A 17318-nucleotide genomic window follows, 5' to 3' on the forward strand; every position below is an offset into this window, starting at 1 on the left:
TATAGTGACCAGCATGTACCAGATTCTTAGGATGGGTAATGGTTCCTGGGAAGCAGCTCCGTTACAAGAAAAACTCCATGTACCACAATGCACCTGGGCCCAGTGGACAAGACCCTGCCTCGAACAGGAGGAACGGACTGATTACCCAAGTGGGAATGAACTAAACTTCCCCATTCAATAGATGAATGGGAGACCAGACACCTATCCCAGAAACAGTAGGCTGGGTATTTGGAAGTAGTGGCTGGGTTGGAACCAGCAGAAATCTGCCCAACATTAAGGGAGAACAGGGAACCTGCACCAAAAGCTTTGTAGGCCCGGACCTACTTGATCCAGTAGGGCAACAGTCAACAAACGACCACAGTGACCACGTGGACCGCATGGCAAAGATGGAGCCTGAAAATGGGCAGAGCCAAATGTTCTTATGAACACTTTCATGGAAAGTCCCTGCCCACAAGGGAATTGCTCAGACATAGATTGGCCAAGGGAAGCAGCTGGTCCAGGTATGCAATGGGAGCAGAGGGAAGCTTCTAAACCGGAAGGGGAAGGATATAAAAAGCCTGCAGAGTCATGTGACATAGAGGTGTACCGTGAGCTCAAAGCGGAGTGACCTCCACCACAGTGTTATGACGGGTCCTTGAGGCGCCGCTGTGTGCGGTCTGCGATCTGGGCTAAAGCTCTGCCCAAACTCTGATTGAAACTGCAACATGTTGAACATCCTAGGAGAGAGTATAGATCCTGGCAGGGTGTCATATACATTGTATATATTTCGGTTTATATGGGGATTTGGACTTCTTAATTAGTACAATATGGCAAAAGGCAGAAAAGCGTTCCCATCTATTCCCATGCAGTGTTTCATGGCGTTGCAGTGCACTGCATGGACCACTGTATTGAACTATTCTTAGAGTTTGAGGAGAAGAGGTTAGTAATCTTCTCCTTGGTCAGGAATATCCAGTGGGTCATCGAGGACTTGCAGGGTTGCAGCTTCCGTGCTGCAGTCTGATCTGAAACTTGACTGATAGTCGGATTCTGGGATGTGTTGGTTACATGTGTGTGGTGATGCGGTTCTCTAAGGGCTTCCCCAGAAATGTGGGAGTAGTAAGCGGGTGGAGATTGTAAAGTTCATCAGGGTCCGTTGAGGGTTTCTGTAACCGAGCGGCGACCTGCCCAATGTATTGCCTATGACTTCCATGTAACCTGAGCGACGGCTCTGCTGCCTATGTGTGGCTTTGAACTGTGAAAGCTGAGGAGGAGCTCTGCTGTCCTATACGTGAAGGCTCCATGTAACCTGATGAAGGGCTCTCTTGTCTAGGGCAGAGGTCTAACCAGAGAGGCAGCTTTGTTGTCTGAGGCCTGAATTAGGAAGTTTTGCCTAGACTTGCCGGGAGGATAACTCAGGAGCAACGCACTAGTCTTGAATCTAAACAACCCAGAGCTACTCAGGTTCGAATCCCGGTCCTGTGCTTAGAGACTGGTCCCCGGTATTAAGCGCAGTATAAAAGATTAATTACTTAATTAATCAGATGGTTCACTCACCTGTCAGAGGTCAGACCCTGCATGATCTGGTCACTCGATGGATAGCTCTGCTGTCTAAGGCCAGAATCCTAGAGATCTGAGTGACCTGGACGATAGTAGCACTGTCTCGGACCCCAATGAAAGTGAGAATTATAAACAGAAAGAACACAACTACTGCATGGTTTTTCAACTTTTTATGATTTATGATTTATTTTTTATTAATCCATAGTTGTTTCCCTGATCTTCCCTTAGAGGGTTACAGGAAATGTGCAATCATTTACAAGAACAATGATCTGTAACATTTACACCTTGATTATCCATACAAAAACATCTCCCTTTTTAAATTAATTAGATAGCATTTTTGATTACAGATGGGCTATGTGGGGGTGGGTGGGGCTTGGCCATAGGAGTAACGTCTTAGCTTGCTCCCTCCTCCAACCTCCTCCACCATCCTCATTGCATTTCCCACCAAAAAGAAAAGAAAAAAAACACAATTTCCAGTTTTATGCTTGAACGAAATAATAATTCTGAAAAAAACCTGAGCGGTTCCTGTTCCCTTTCCTTCCCCTCTCTCTCTAACCTTAGCGGTTCCTGCACCCTTTCCTTCCCCTCTCTCTCTAACCTTAGTGGTTCCTGCATCCTATTCTTTGTCCATTGTATGTGCTGTCCATGCTTACCGTGCACCTCCAATGTTCCTTTACTCAGCTCATCCTGCTTGCACACCCTTCACCTATGCTCTCGTTCCCCAGAGGTTCCATGGCATATGCCCTTATCCCTTTTTGTTTCCTAGCATTTCCTGCTTCCCCACCGGCCCCCCTCCACCCCATCGTTTTCTGCCCCTCACCATCTCTGTTGAGAGGGGATGGCAAAATGAGACCGAGACTGTTTCAATCTCAACCTCTACCCGCTCGGTCTCTGAAACCCCACACTAAGCATGTCCTGCTATGTTTCCCTTCTTCCCCTTTCAGTGATGTCTGTTCTTCAGTGTTCTGTCCTTCCTTCCTTAGCAGTTTCTAGACCCACTTGCCACTCTTCCCCTCAGCAGTTCATGCTGACTCTCCCTCTGCCCCCTCAGCTGTTCAGCTCTTCTCCTTCCCCCCGACCCACCCTCCGGTTCCTTCTCTCCCCATAGCAAATCATGTTCCTCATTCCCCGGTTGTCTTCCCTCCCAAGAAATCCTGCTCTTCTTCCTTTGTCCATCTCTAAAGCTCATCCAACTTTCTCCCTTTGCAATGCCTACTCTCTCTGCTTCTTAGAATGCGCGAAGGAGCATTGGTCTCGATAGGACACACTGAAAAGCTAAACAAGGTGGAGCAGCTTCAACATCTCAAACGCAACATGTCTTCACGAGGTAACAAGTCAATACTTTCTGGATTGCGTTAGCTGTTAATGCTCTAACACACTCATGTGGCATAAAGGAGCTTCCTAGTCATGCAAGTGGCTAGTCTTGCACTCAAAAATGATGGAATTTCAGCTGCCTAAATGAAGAGGAGTTACTAAAGACAGTGGTTAACGCCCAAACCACTAAGTGGCCACCCATTTGCCACTTACTTGACAGTGGTTCTCGTTATGACATCCCTTTGTAATGAGTAATATTTTCCCTTTTGAACACAAAATGTCGGACAGTGATCTCCAGTCAGGCAACACATTATGGTCAGTGGATTTCTTTCATTCAAAAATGCCACCATGGTTGCATAAAGTTTCAGTAAACCCATGTATGGTTTTCTATGGAAGTCAGCAGAAATTCCACAATTCCAAGATGGATGGAGTATTCCTTTTATGGAAAACATTTGGCATCAGTGAGTTATAAAAGAGACATCAGTAGAAATCATCTGATTAGAAGATGGCCTCGACGTTTCCAACATGGCAGACAGTAGGCCTCTGTGAGGTGTCCCGAATCAACCAATTCAAGAAAAGGAGCCATGTGTGAGTATTTGATGTCTCTGAGTCCACGCTGTGATCCCAAGTGAAAGAGTTAAAATGTTTCTGATTTCAAGATGATCAACATTTCCAGACAGTTGTCTTACCTACTGTATCCATCTCTATCATCACATCCCCTGAGGAGGCAGCCATCTTGGATAAAAGCATTGCCCACATCAGCATTAGTAACGTTTTTGGCAGCATGTGGAAGGAATCTTCACAACAAAAAACATATATACAACCTTCAGCAAACTAAGTTCTGAATGTGAAAAATCCTATCAATGCTGTTTAAAGTCCAAACCACTGCTGTCTCTTTTGAGACAGTGGATGTCACAGTAACCAAGATCGGTAGCCGACCCAACGTCATTGATCACAGCGTGCCGAGATTGGCCTAAGTAGGGGGACCTGACCCACTGTCATTGGTTAACAAATCAAGGCAAGCTTGGTAATTGTAGACAATTCAAAACGGCCACCCATGTGCAGCGATCAATTCAAGGTGTCCAACACAGTCACGTGTTGGAGGACGACAAAAACAAACAAAAAAAACAAGAACTTTGTTGTAAACAGACCCAATCTAAAACGGGATCCGGAGTGCAGGGATTCGGCAAAGAATGCTGAAGCCTTCCAGTGTCATTTTTCATAGAATAAGCAGGCTTGGTGAAAGGGGGCTATATACAATGACCGCATGCATGCAGAGATGAAGCCGAGATGGCCGGCGCATGCCAGCGTCATTGGTCAAGAGAAACCTAGATTGACAAGAGCAGGGAATTAAAAATTGCTTGAAACAAGCAGAGATCAACTCAGGAGGGCCAGCCCTGGTCAAGGCAAGCGAAAACCATCCAAAATGGTAACTGGTGTGCTGAAATGGAATCACAATGAATAGCAAAGTCCCCTGACTCATGGACCAAGGGTGAGGCCAGCCCTAAGCCACCGGAGGCACACATGCGCAGTTTCCCGTCTTCACATTTTAAAACGGGTCAGGCCACTTTTCATCCTAGCCAGTAGGTGGTGCAATATGCACTGTGAGTGGTTCGTTTCTGGCAGGTAGCCTCGTTTCTATCATAACGTTTAGAGGATAACTGACAATGTTTGCCTCTTTTGCTGCTAGCAGATTAAAAAGGCTGACGGCGTATTGACCAAAACAATCTATAAATATGGGGGAAATAAAAATGTACGCCAAGGGTTAATATTACAAAACAATAAACCGTGGCAAAACATATACACGTTTTTAAATAAGTGGTTTTGTTTTTATAACCAATAAACTCGGCTAAAAGTGGCAGAAAACTTTTGATTTTCATTTTCAACCGCCATATATGACAGTATGCCACCCAGTGGTTACTGCGTGACAAAGCATTGTCCAGATGGTGTCCGTCGAACCCACTGCCTTCTGGGACAGTGCAATTGACATGAAAGTAGGACTAACTCTTGAAGATGGCTGTCAAGGCACTACACTTCAGTAGTGGTTGGAGGAAGTGTTACTGGCATACCTCTCAACCATTTCTGTTACAAAGGCGGGTGAAATCACCCGATTTTGTTTTTGGCGGGTGAGACGCCCATTGGAATTAATGGGAGTGCAGGAGGCTTGGCGGGTGAGTCATCCCTTTACAGAGCGGGTGACACACGCCAAAAGCGTGTGAGTTGAGAGCTATATACTGGTGGAATAAACACGTATTATAATTAATTTATCACAAACTACCACTATCTTAATTTGTAAAATGCTGCATTTCTTCTGTGTGAGATTGTGCATTCCTTCCTGCCTGCTATGAAGATCTACCACCAAAAACTGATGACTTCATTTCCAAACGAAAAATAAAGAAAGCGGGACAGAGCACACAATTCCGGGACAGTCCTGACAAAACCGGGACATCTGGTCACCCTACCATCACTGCTTGGGAACTGAACAACATATTCCAAGCTGTCCCATATATTATGCTAGTACCCTAGCCAGTATTTTTTCACTTTCTAGTCCTGCATTCGTATCGGTGAACTCATTGGCCCGGATGTGGGACAACCCGCGATCTCTGCAATAGAAATAAAGAGTGGAAAGTGAACAAGCCATATTTGACTGACACGCTTGAATGTGTACTGTTTGCCAATGTGGGTGCCTGCTCGTTTCTTTATTATTAACGCTATTTCACTTAGCTTGAGCTGCACATTACAACAACAAAAAAAATCCCCTACTTGACCTTTCTGGGCAGCAGTGTCACATCAAGCCAGGGGTGGACTAGGAACCAAAAGAGGCCCTGGAATTAATTTTCAAAGTGGCCCCATATTACACATTTTCAGCAAGCCCAACTCTTTTTCTATGAGAACATTTGGAAATAAAATAGGTTACCATATAAAGGGGGCCCAGGGTGCAGAGGCCTACAGGGTTCCCTCTAGACCAGTCCACCCCTGATCAAAGGAAACAAAAGACATCTAGAGGTGGGTACCACTTTAATAGGCATTGCCCAACCTGTGTCCCTGGAGGAGGCATTGGTAACCCAGAAATGAAATCCCTACGGGACAAATGAAATATAGCAATGACACTATGTGTACAGGCTACCAGTCAACCTTAGACTCTGCTCACTCTTGCCCTGGGTGCCAGAGGGGAGGAGCCTTTCTCCCTCATTTTGTTAACACTTTTGATGGTTCCGTTTTTGTGTGAGAAGGGTTTGCTAATGCGCGTCCAGTGTGCAACCATAGCTCTCAACCGACACCCGCCCACCCGCCAACTCATCTGTTTCATCTGTTTCACCCGCCTTGGACCCATAGACTAATTTTTGCTGGGATCCGATTTCGAAATCCCGGCATGACTCTTCCTGCACGAATGGGGGCGTGAAAAGCAAGTGAAATGCTTTTCACGCCCCCATTTCCACCCCCTTCCCAGCGTTCTCCTCCAATGAGATGATTGTACCTGGGAGCCGCCCCCTCCCCTCCTCCGCAAAACGTCAGCGACATAGAAGTAGGACTACCGTTTTATTTGTTTTTACGGCCGTCCTACTTTTATGTTTCTGGCCCGTCTGGGTTTTCTTTTTTTTAAAAATCTGGTCACCCTAGCTTTCTCCCGCCTTGGTGTCAAAAAATGTTGAGAGCTATGGTGCAAGTCACCATTGGCAATAACAAGGCCAGAATGCTCCTTTGTATTGATATGCCCGACAGTGCCATCGAGAACACTGTTCACCTTTCTCTGCCCGCACACAAAAGAAAAGAGATTTAAGGTAAATCTTCTCTGTCTCATGCCCGCCCTCCATTGTGTTGCCTGGGAAACATTGGCCATCCACACAGGGCAACTATACCTTTGTGTCTTCCTTCAGGTTAATTCAGTTCCAAGCCCTAAACATAATCAGTGTAAATCAAGCCATGGGTGGGAGCGAGACTACATCCTCTCCCCTGCCATGCTGGTCTCTGCCACCCACAATTCACAGATATAAGACAAACCAAAACATGTAATTCTCCCATATTTCTTTTCTACAATTAGGCGATGATGGGTCTTCTCCTTCCCGCAACGCCTCTTGTGATTTTTACAAACCTGCACAAGGAGCACTATGCTCCAACAGACGTACAGTATACTTTGCACACACATAGCATAATGGCTCGATTACTTATCTTCATTACTCCGATTCCCGGACTTCCTCGTCACAGTCCTTGACATCCCTCCCTCCCACAATACCCAGTGGTTTTAAACCACTTGCTAATCAACCAGGGAGTCTCGGTGAGTCAGAGGTTCTTTTATACTCGGCTTAGGGCAGGAGCTAAAAAAGGGGAAGAGCCAATGATATGTTTAGGGGCCTTGCGAACTACCGGTCTCCTGGGAGAGAACTCACCTCAGAGTAAAGACTGTGACGAGGAAGAAGGATGAGGAGGTACAATGGCCCCCTTCCGTGAGGGGCCACTCCGGAGTCTGAATGAAAAAAAACAACTCAGAGCAATACATTGGATAGTAATGAATAGCATTGTACGCATGCCCAGGGCTCAGTGCAGGAGTGACATGTCTGACATCCCCTCAAACGATATGCCCCTAGCAGCATGTGCACGATTTCCCATGCCCCCCACCCCAGATAAACCATTCAGGTCATACACAGAGCACAGTGGACCCCAGGAGCAGCAGTCTGATTGTGTGTAGCAGAGCTTTCTGGGAGGGCTGTTTAGTACAACATTGTATAGACAGGGGCAGTGGGTACTTCACAGCAAAGGAAGTTATATATAAATAGGTTCTTCACATCTGCCCTGTTGAGTTGGGCAGCCGCGATGCGAGCCGCTTTGAGTCGACTTCAGTTATATGAACCCTCAGCTTGGTGTGTGCAATCTACTCAGTTCACCAGAGGCCGCATAATAGTCCCTACCTGCTTACAAATGGTTGAGGCATGAGGACACCGAGTTATATGCACCCCCTTTATCCACAGCAGATTGAAAATGGGACAGAGCAAGAGCAACTTGAGATCTCCAGGACTCTGCACCCCCCCACACACACAGACGCATACACACACACGGACACACATAAATCCCCCCGCACCCCTAACTGTTCCCCTGTTTGTGATGGCCGAGTAGTCCACTTCCCCTGTTCGCCCACAGCCTGGCTCTTGTGTAGAAAACCCTACTTGGATGGGGACATGCAGGGCGGCGTTCCATGCAGTGTCCATGTAAACATTGGCCTCGCAGTGCAATTCAATGGGGGAAAAGACTTTGATAATTGATGAGCGATGGAGAGGGGGAACTACTGATGAAGACATTGATAATTGATGAGCGACGGAGAGGGGGAACTACTGATGAAGACATTGATAATTGAGGAGCGATGGAGAGGGAGAACTACTGATGAAGACATTGATAGTTGAAGAGCGATGGAGAGGGGGAATTACTGATGAAGACATTGTTAATTGAGGAGGGATGGAGAGGGGAAACTACTGATGAAGACATTGATAATTGAGGAGCGATGGAGAGGGGAAACTACTGATGAAGCCATTGTTAATTGAGGATCGATGGAGAGGGGGAACTACTGATGAAGACATTGTTAATTGAGGAGCGATGGAGAGGGGAAACTACTGATGAAGACATTGATAATTGAGGAGCGATAGAGAGGGGGAAGTACTGATGAAGACAATGATGATTGAGAAGAGATGCAGAGGGGGAACTACTGATGAAGACATTGCTAATTGAGGAGCGATGGAGAGGGGGAACTACTGATGAAGACATTGATAATTGAGGAGCGATGGGGGAACTACCGATGAAGACATTGATAATTGAGGAGCGATGGAGGGGGAAACTACTGATGAAGACATTGATAATTGAGGAGCGATGGAGAGGGGAAACTACTGATGAAGACATTGATAATTGAGGAGCGGTGGAGAGGGGGAACTACTGATGAAGACATAGATAATTGAGGAGCGATGGAGAGGGGGAAGTACTGATGAAGACATTGATAATTGAGGAGCGATGGAGAGGTGGAACTACTGATGAAAACATTGATAATTGAGGAGCGATGGAGAGCGGGAACTACTGACGAAGACATTGTTAATTGAGGAGCAGTGGAGAGGGGAAACTACTGTAGAAGACATTGATAATTGAGGAGCGATGGAGAGGGGAAACTACTGATGAAGACATTGAAAACTGAGGAGCGATGGAGAGGGGAAACTACTGATGAAGACCTTGATAGTTGAAGAGCGATGGAGAGGGAAAACTACTGATGAAGACATTGACAATTGCGGAGCGATGGAGAGCGGGAACGTTGAAGAGCGATAGAGAGGGGAACTACTGATGAAGACATTGTCGATTGAGGAGCGATGGAGAGCGGGAACTACTGATGAAGACCTTGATAGTTGAAGAGCGATGGAGAGGGAGAACTACTGATGAAGACATTGACAATTGCGGAGCGATGGAGAGCGGGAACGTTGAAGAGCGATGGAGAGGGGGAACTACTGATGAAGACATTGTTAATTGAGGAGCGATGGAGAGCGGGAACTACTGATGAAGACCTTGATAGTTGAAGAGCGATGGAGAGGGGGAACTACTGATGAAGACATTGTTAATTGAGGAGCGATGGAGAGGGGGAACTACTGATGAAGACATTGCTTATTGAGGAGCGATGGAGAGGGGGAACTACTGATGAAGACATTGATAATTGAGGAGCGATGGAGAGGGGGAACTACTGATGAAGACATTGATAATTGAGGAGCGATGGAGGGGGAAACTACTGATGAAGACATTGATAATTGAGGAGCGATGGAGAGGGGAAACTACTGATGAAGACATTGATAATTGAGGAGCGATGGAGAGGGGGAACTACTGATGAAGACATTGATAATTGAGGAGCGATGGAGAGGGGGAGTTACTTGTTCTCTGGTCATCTGCAACTACTGTCCTTGCAAGCTCGGGTATCCTCAGCAATAACAGGGTGCCCTTCACCATTCACTGGGGCCACTTCTGCTCAGAGGGAAGCAATTCCGGAGGGGGGGGGCGATTCCTTCACGTCGAGCCCTGACTTAGAGGCCTCGATTTTCCTGTTTGAGGGCGACAGGATCTAGCTCTCTGTGTGAGGCTGAAGCTTTTGGGCCCAACTACTATTTATGGTAGTAACCCCTCCCCACACCTGCCACTCGGGAACAATAAATACGCTTGGCATAAAATCTCCCACGCTCCTCTTGGGCAAATTGGTTCCCCTCTCCACAGGTGGCAGTGGTGAGATAATCCGCTCTCTAAAACGAAAGCGGAGTATAGCTATCGGATCGTCACCCCCACGCTGGTGGTCTAGCCCCAGCTCCCATCTGTCCCTTATCTCGTTACACCCCGAGGGATGTTGGCATCTACTTTCTGAGCACATCACGAGCTGGCTGTAACTTTACAAACTCAACAACTTCTGCCGCCTAGGTGTTTTGACTAAGAAGTTATTGTGTGAGGAATGCCTGGCACCCATGAATTCGTTCTGTGTGCCTCACTTAGATGCCAAATTGCAGCAGAACCTGCGGCCACTGGTGAGGAGCTTAGGGGGCACTGCCAGGGGGCACCGACCACCTCGCATCATGGGTGCGTGTGTGGATGTCAAGCTTTGTTGTCAAGGTGTGTTGTGGGGGTGGGGCAAGCACTTCCCGAATGGAAAGATGTCCCCTCTTCCTCCCCTCACCCTCCCATGCCTCTATGGCCCCATAGACAGGAGCACTATCTCCGCTCTCCTCAGACAGATGTCACTATGGGACAGCGCAGGCCCTTGACGCCTCTCTCCCTGTCCGAGAGCATCAGACGTCGCTGCGCTGCTCCACTCTTGGCCACTTTCAAAGGACCAATGGAAAGTAAGGTCAGCGTCCCGCCTGCGATGCATAGTTATATTCTGTTAAATATCCGAACAAGAGGGGTTATTCCGGGGTTCGAGCTGATCTGCCCAAGACCAAAGCAGAGGAAGTGCTGCACCCAACCCGGGGTCCCCAAAAGAGATGGGGCTAAACCATTAACATTTGGCCCAAAATCCACAAACCTCACCCCTGTAGACTCGCCTGCCTGGAGATTCAAGGAAGCTGGAGGAAAGGAGAGGCAGGAAGAGGGCGGGGAATTGAGTTGCAACAGACCGGAGACTTGTGGCGCCCGTGCCCTTTAAAAATAGTACCAGCCTGGCCACGAGTGCATGCTAAGATTAGGGAAGCAGTTCACAGGCAATTAGGCGTGCACACAGCTCCACATTTACCCCCCCTCTACCACCCCCTACTGTTGCAGTACCGAGACCTACACACAGCCTTGTCATTGCACTTCCGTCTCGACCTACACCACTGCCATCGGTTCCATCCCTGGGACTCGCAGCTCTGCCAATGCACCCCAGTGCTGACCTGCAGTAGACCCTGCTGTGCCAGTACGGGGTCGGGGACCCATACAAAGGTTGGCAGAAGCATCTCCACCCTGATCGGTTCCGGTAGGAACACGGACGCACACACCCACACACACCCGCACCCTATGGATGCACATCACTCCCGACAGGCAGGTTCCTTTCCTATTCCTGCACTTTGCACCATACACAGGTGCGAGACTGCACCTTAATCCTGGCCTGCAGGATCCTCAGCTGTTTAAGTACTGGCATTCAAAGACAGCTCGTGCAATGAGCAGCCATACTGTACAGTAATTGCCACATGTACTGGCACCATCCCACAGCTCAACGATGCTCCTGCATCTGACAGTCGAAGAAAACATATGCTGCACATGTTAATCCCCCACACAAGCACCTGGAAATACGAATGACAGACTTGTGTGATGAAGTCAGTACAACACATGGGCCCTGCATGACCCCATTCCTTGGGTATAACAGAGGCCAATGAAAACCTGGTCCTTTCCGACTGGGCGACTCACCACCTGCAAATACCTTCTCGTGTGCCCCCAAAGTTTTGTTGCAATGGGTATAATGAACCAAAAACAACAGCAAAGGCCTGGCAGTACATGATCCAGTGATGTTGCATGGGGTCCCGGTGACTTGTCCCATCTCCCCACTCATCCGGGGCAGCTCACCCACCCGGCTCTGCCTTCTCGTAAGGGTTCTCCAGCAAATAGCGGAAGCGCTCGAAGTTGGCCAAAAAGTACTTGGGTGCAAACATGTGTTCCTTTGGGTCCGCTGGTGGGTACTCCTGGGCTGTGCCATCAAACCAGCCGCCAGTGCGGATCAGATCACGGATGTAACCAAGGTCCCTCTTGTCGGCGTAATCTCCCCAGCGCGGAAAGTCACCATTCTGGGCAGAGACGAGTTTGAAGAAGATGCCCTCAGGAGTGAAGCACCAGGAACAATGCCAGCCGGCAAAATGAAGGGCACTGCCCAAGGACCACTGCACCAGTATGTGACCTGTGTGGTTCTCGTACTGGCGAAACCCTGGCATGGTGTAATACTCTCTCCGTCGAAGCCGGATGCCATCTGTGGCGTAGACCTCTCGCAGCATGGCCACGGTGCAGCCAGACACCACCTCCAGGGTGCCGGGCTGCTTCCAGAAGAAACCATAGAGGGACTTGCGCATGTGGAAGGCAAAGGGCTCGGTCCACCCATCATAGAGCTTCAAGAAGAGCACCCCCTCCCGCGCCGGAATCTCATCTGCGTCATCGATGATGAAGATGTCGTCGTCGCGCAGATTGAGCAGCCGGCCCATGCCGTTGCGGGTCAGGAATGTGCGCAAGTAATCATCTGCTATCCAGCCATCTTGTCGGCCTCCCTCAGGGAAGTGGTCGAGGAAGACATAGACCATCTTGCGCCGCACATAGTCAAAGGAGCCATTGAGCAGCATCTCGCGGAACCTCAGGGGCCGGGGCTCGCCATACGCTGTGAAGTTGGATTCGCAGACCAGGAAGGCATCCACAGTGTCTGCAAGCTCATGGAAGCGGGCAGCCAATAGGTCAAACTCGTGGTTAACATTGATGGCGTTGATCACTCGGCGGGGTCGGGCCCGTGGAACCAGGCGGTCTTTGGTGGGCAGGTTGGAGTACTGCACCACTGTGGGAACTCCGCAGCTGGGCCCATGCCAGCCTGGCAGGCATGGGCACTCAACACGAGTCTTACGCTTGGCCCGAGTGCTCCCCAACGGCTTACGGGGGGATTGATGACCTGAGGGACGCTCAGCTCTGTCCTCGCCATGCCCCCCTGCAGTCAACCGGTCTATTGTCTGGGTGCCAGGCTTAAAGCAAATACCTCCTGCCTTGGTGCGTACAAAGTATTCTGTGGTGTCTTCTGGCAGGAAGAGGTGTGCCTTGTGTAGCTCAGATGGCGCATCAGGGTGTAAGGGCTGTAAGAGGGGGGCATTGGGGTAGAGCGGGGTGCGCAGAAGTTCTGCCCCTGCAGGCGGTGGATCCGGTTCAAACTGGGGGGTGACTGGCGCCGTCATCCAGAGGAAGCCAAGGTTGGGGCTGAATACGGTGAGGTCACGGGGCAGGCGGACATAAGAGAGAGCTTTCAGGAAGTGCAGGAAAGAGATGAGGCTGAGGCCCACCATGCAGAGGACCAGGAACCACTTGTGCCGACGCATCTTCATCCTGCAGAAAAGAGAACACAAGGGGTTAGTGTCTGACAACACACAACACTCGCTCTATGCAGACACAGGCATGGACTGTAAGCAGAAAGCAACCAGTTGGCATTCCTCCTGCGACCCCCAGCAACCCCTCACCCTATCGACTCCTGTAAAAAGGCTGGAATATTCTGTTTGTAGCAAGAAAGGAGCATGACTTCATTAGTTTGGGCCATTAAGCGCCACCTATAAGCCAAAACTTTTGCATTAGAGTAAAGATAAGGAGAAATGGCACATGAGGAGGGACACAATGCTTGTAGGCGGTGCTTTAAGTGGGGTAAGAAATGGGGGGGTTCATTCAGGGGCGTGGCTTGCACGATGGGAGTGGCTTAAAGTCGAACATGTAAAAATGGTCTGGCCTATATAACTAAGCGCATATCACAACACAGTCTGCTTGGTACAAACTAAATAGATAAATCAGCACGTGCACCCGGCACACAATGCATGAATAAATAAACCGGGTCGTGTATGCAGATGAGGCCTTGTGACCCAAGAACTGTTCCCGCTCAGCGCACTACCAGGTTTATTTATGTATTCATTGTTTGTCGGATACACCTGCAAACACCTCCAAAAATTCTTTGAAGTAGTTGTTCCGGTAGCCCAGGAAGAGCAACCATGTAGAACCTTGGAAGTGGCCCTCACTTACTGTATCAAAGGACCACAGTGGAGTTAAACTGGAGCCGGAGGCCCTGGGGGTGGCAGCATGGGCTTGATGACTGAGGATGGCTATGCTGTGAACTCTCAATGTGTTGCTAGCAATCCCCCTGCTCTGTGTCATGCATGCTGTGCACATTAGAAGAGGAATGAACAGGTGGCACTTTTTGAGATGATAGGCTGTAGAGGAAATGAGTGGGACCAAACACTTCAGCCTATCAAAATACTAACACGGTTTAAGGGACAATCAAGATTCAAGGAAAACCAAAAAGAAACAGGCATTAGCTTTTCTCTATTTCATTTGAATATTTCACCACTTTTATTTCTCACTCTCTTGTACTCTCCTGCTTTTCCCTTCAGTCTCACTTGTTACTCTACTTCTTTTCCCGCCCGCCCCCTCACCTTACTTCATCCCCCTTGTTCCTTTCTATATTTTCGTACTGTTGGTTTGACTCCTTGAACAGACCTGTTTTATTTATTTATTTATGCATTGTTTGTCAGATATACGTACCCGACAAACAATGTATAAATAATGTATAAATAAATTAACCACGTCATCGCGGAGCAGGAACAGACCACTACTCAGTTTATTTATTTATGCATTGTTTGTTGGATACGCACATCCGACAAACAATGCACATATAAACAAATATACCAGGTCTGTTCAATTGTGGGCTCAGTTCTCAAATCTGCAGCGCACAGCCCCTAGGTTCGCCGAGGGTCAAAGATGCTTCGGTGATCTGGGGAGCGGGTGCGGGCATGATTCTGCCCACAGGCAACAAAGAACTGCAACTTCATCTCCTGACCCCTTGTGAGGGGTCAAGAGAGGAAGTTACAGTTTGGAGACAGTGCAGTGTGTTTCCTGCAGACAGCTGTGACTGACAGAAGTGTCCGCCAGCCACAGCATTGCTTAGCACGACACTGTGGCTGGCTGACACTTTTGTCACTCACAGCTGCCTGACTCAATCATGGTGGTGGGCTCATCTCCCGTCGCGCCTGCCGCGGGATATTGACCCGCCATGGCATGGTGGGACCGGGGGGCCCTGGCAGGGTGACCTGGCCAGCCCCGGCCCACTTAAAGCACTGCCTGTAGGTGTTGTTTGGTTATTTGCCCAACTATTGACTTCCCCTGGCCAGGCTCATCCCTATGGCCACTCCAACCCAGTTTCTGCCTTTGCTTGCCCAAAACAGCTCCTCATGGGAACTCTTTAGAACCCACTTTAATCATGCCTTGCCATCAAACGTTGCACTCAAAGTACCTACCAGTGTTTTTTTAAAGCAGTCTTCTGAGAGTTAGACTTAGAATTGCAAATGTGCTAGGGGTGTAATAAAAATGTCTGAACCACGTCTGCCGCCAGCCACTCGATTCATAAGCACTATTCCTGTCCTTCACTGAATTTCTGCTAAAAACAAGCATTGGCATAGTTAACCATTTTGGTTTGTGTGTACGTATTAGGCATTTGCCAGGCACTGCTATTATATCTGCTATTCTATTAGATGCCCTGCTACCTGCATCATTTTGCACCTGCTACCATCAATAGCTGTTTAATACCATTATGCACTGCTTGGCAGTGCCAATGCTTGTTTTTTTCACTCTGTCCTAAAGGCGCCATATGGTCACATTGAGTATTTTTTAGGCTCAGGTGGTGCTGGATGGGGCAGAGCTGTAGGGATGTCTGTAGCGGTGGGCTAGCTTTGGTGCCAGTGGAGGTGGAGGGAGGGACAGGGTGGGTGGTTGGGGTAGTGGGGCGGGTTTCTTGTTTTAGGGGGCCCACAATCTGTGTATAGTAAAATAATATGTAGCGCTTCAGGATACAAATGCTGTTTGCCTAGTTCCCGATTAAGGCTTAAATTGCCCCTACTGACCTCCAGTAGCTGCACGGAGGCCCGTGGTAATAGAAGGCCACCAGGGGTCCAAAGGGGCGTGGTTTGGATTGCTTATACGGGAAGGCTGTTCTTTTGGTATAGGTGGCGTTGTTCAAGTACTACATGTGCAGAGAGAACCGACAGGGAAGCAAGCTGCTGTTCCATAGACCCACGCACACTCCTTGGGGGAAACTATGCCACTTGCCTTGCGCAATGCGCAGATCCTCTCGCCTCCAGTGGTGTCAGAGTAGATATAAAGGCCGTTAATCTTGGGAATAAGGCCGGAGGCCACAAGCTGTGTGACATGACCGGTGTCCATTTTCCTTCCAAGCAAGACTCTTATTTCACACCAGGCAATTTATATTCCGAGTGAAGCACTGCTACCATTTATTTATTTATTTTATTGGACATTTGTAAGGCGCTTATGCATCAAGAAAATTGTGTTTCAAAGCGCCCACAGGGCAAAGGGAAGGGAAAAAAACAGCAAGACAAGAATATGCAAAATAGAAAGACAAAGCGGTCCTAATAGGCCTTGTGAACATTTGAATCATGCCAGTGCAGAGAGAGCGAATGGACCCAGGAAGGGGGTAAGCGCTAGGGGATCTACAGAGGTGAAGTGCCAGGGAGCACGGCCACGGCAACGGGTAAGTGCAAGAGCCGGTTGTGGAGCCAACAGGTAAGTGCCAGGCAGTGATCACTAGAAGGGGGGCAGGGGGTCAGCAGCCCATGCAGTAAGTGCAGGTCTTTGAGCTAGCACATCTCGAGAAACACCTGATCCCTCGCGCCCCAGTAAGAGTAGCTCTGCTGTCATCTCTCTAGGCCAATAAAGTTTGCCAGCAAAAGAGAAATTAGGATTTGTTTTAACCTCATTACCCTTGACATCTCACCCCAACCCGCTATCCTTCCCCCTGAGGCCAAAGGACCAATCATTCTATTTTTAGACTGCGACGACTGATCAAAGAGTGCATTGGTCGATTGGAGGCCCGGCCCAGTGAGAGATATAGAGGCCCTCTGCAGCTATGAACCAACCCCCTCAGCGGCTTCCCAGACGGGCAGCTGGAAAAAGCATTGAAGAGCCAGGAAGCGTTGAGAGCTACTGCTATTGCGAGCAGCTTATGCACCCAAACAAGAGGAGAAGAGAACGTGGCTTCGCCATTGGTGGGAGTCACTGCCTTCAGCGTCCAAGCATACACACCAGTGCATGCAGAGAGTGGGCTGACTGGGGCTCCGCCTAGAGGTGCACAGAGAGTGGATGGGGCTCCACCTGTGGGTGCACACAGTTTTAATTTCCCATTGATACACATCCACATCACATCACGTGGAGAGTGCACCTAGGACCCTTTTTAATACCAAAGAGGTTTTTAAGCGCGA

The 17318-nt window shown here is 48.8% G+C and overlaps 1 protein-coding gene across 2 annotated transcripts in view; it reads right to left on the reverse strand.

Moving 5' to 3' along the window:
- Positions 1 to 1691: 1691 nt before the first annotated feature.
- MGAT3 (beta-1,4-mannosyl-glycoprotein 4-beta-N-acetylglucosaminyltransferase) overlaps positions 1692 to 17318 on the reverse strand; it is a 259794-nt gene continuing 244167 nt past the window's right edge. For both annotated transcript variants that reach the window (XM_069652945.1, XM_069652946.1), the window contains one exon: positions 1692 to 13395. In XM_069652945.1, coding sequence (XP_069509046.1) covers positions 11889 to 13395 — 1507 coding nt within the window. In that variant the 3' untranslated portion in view covers positions 1692 to 11888. The remainder of the gene's footprint in view (positions 13396 to 17318) is intronic.

This window comes from Ambystoma mexicanum, chromosome 3q, assembly GCF_040938575.1.
Source record: "Ambystoma mexicanum isolate Mex_15411 chromosome 3q, UKY_AmexF1_1, whole genome shotgun sequence".
Classification (NCBI taxonomy): Eukaryota; Metazoa; Chordata; class Amphibia; order Caudata; family Ambystomatidae; genus Ambystoma; species Ambystoma mexicanum.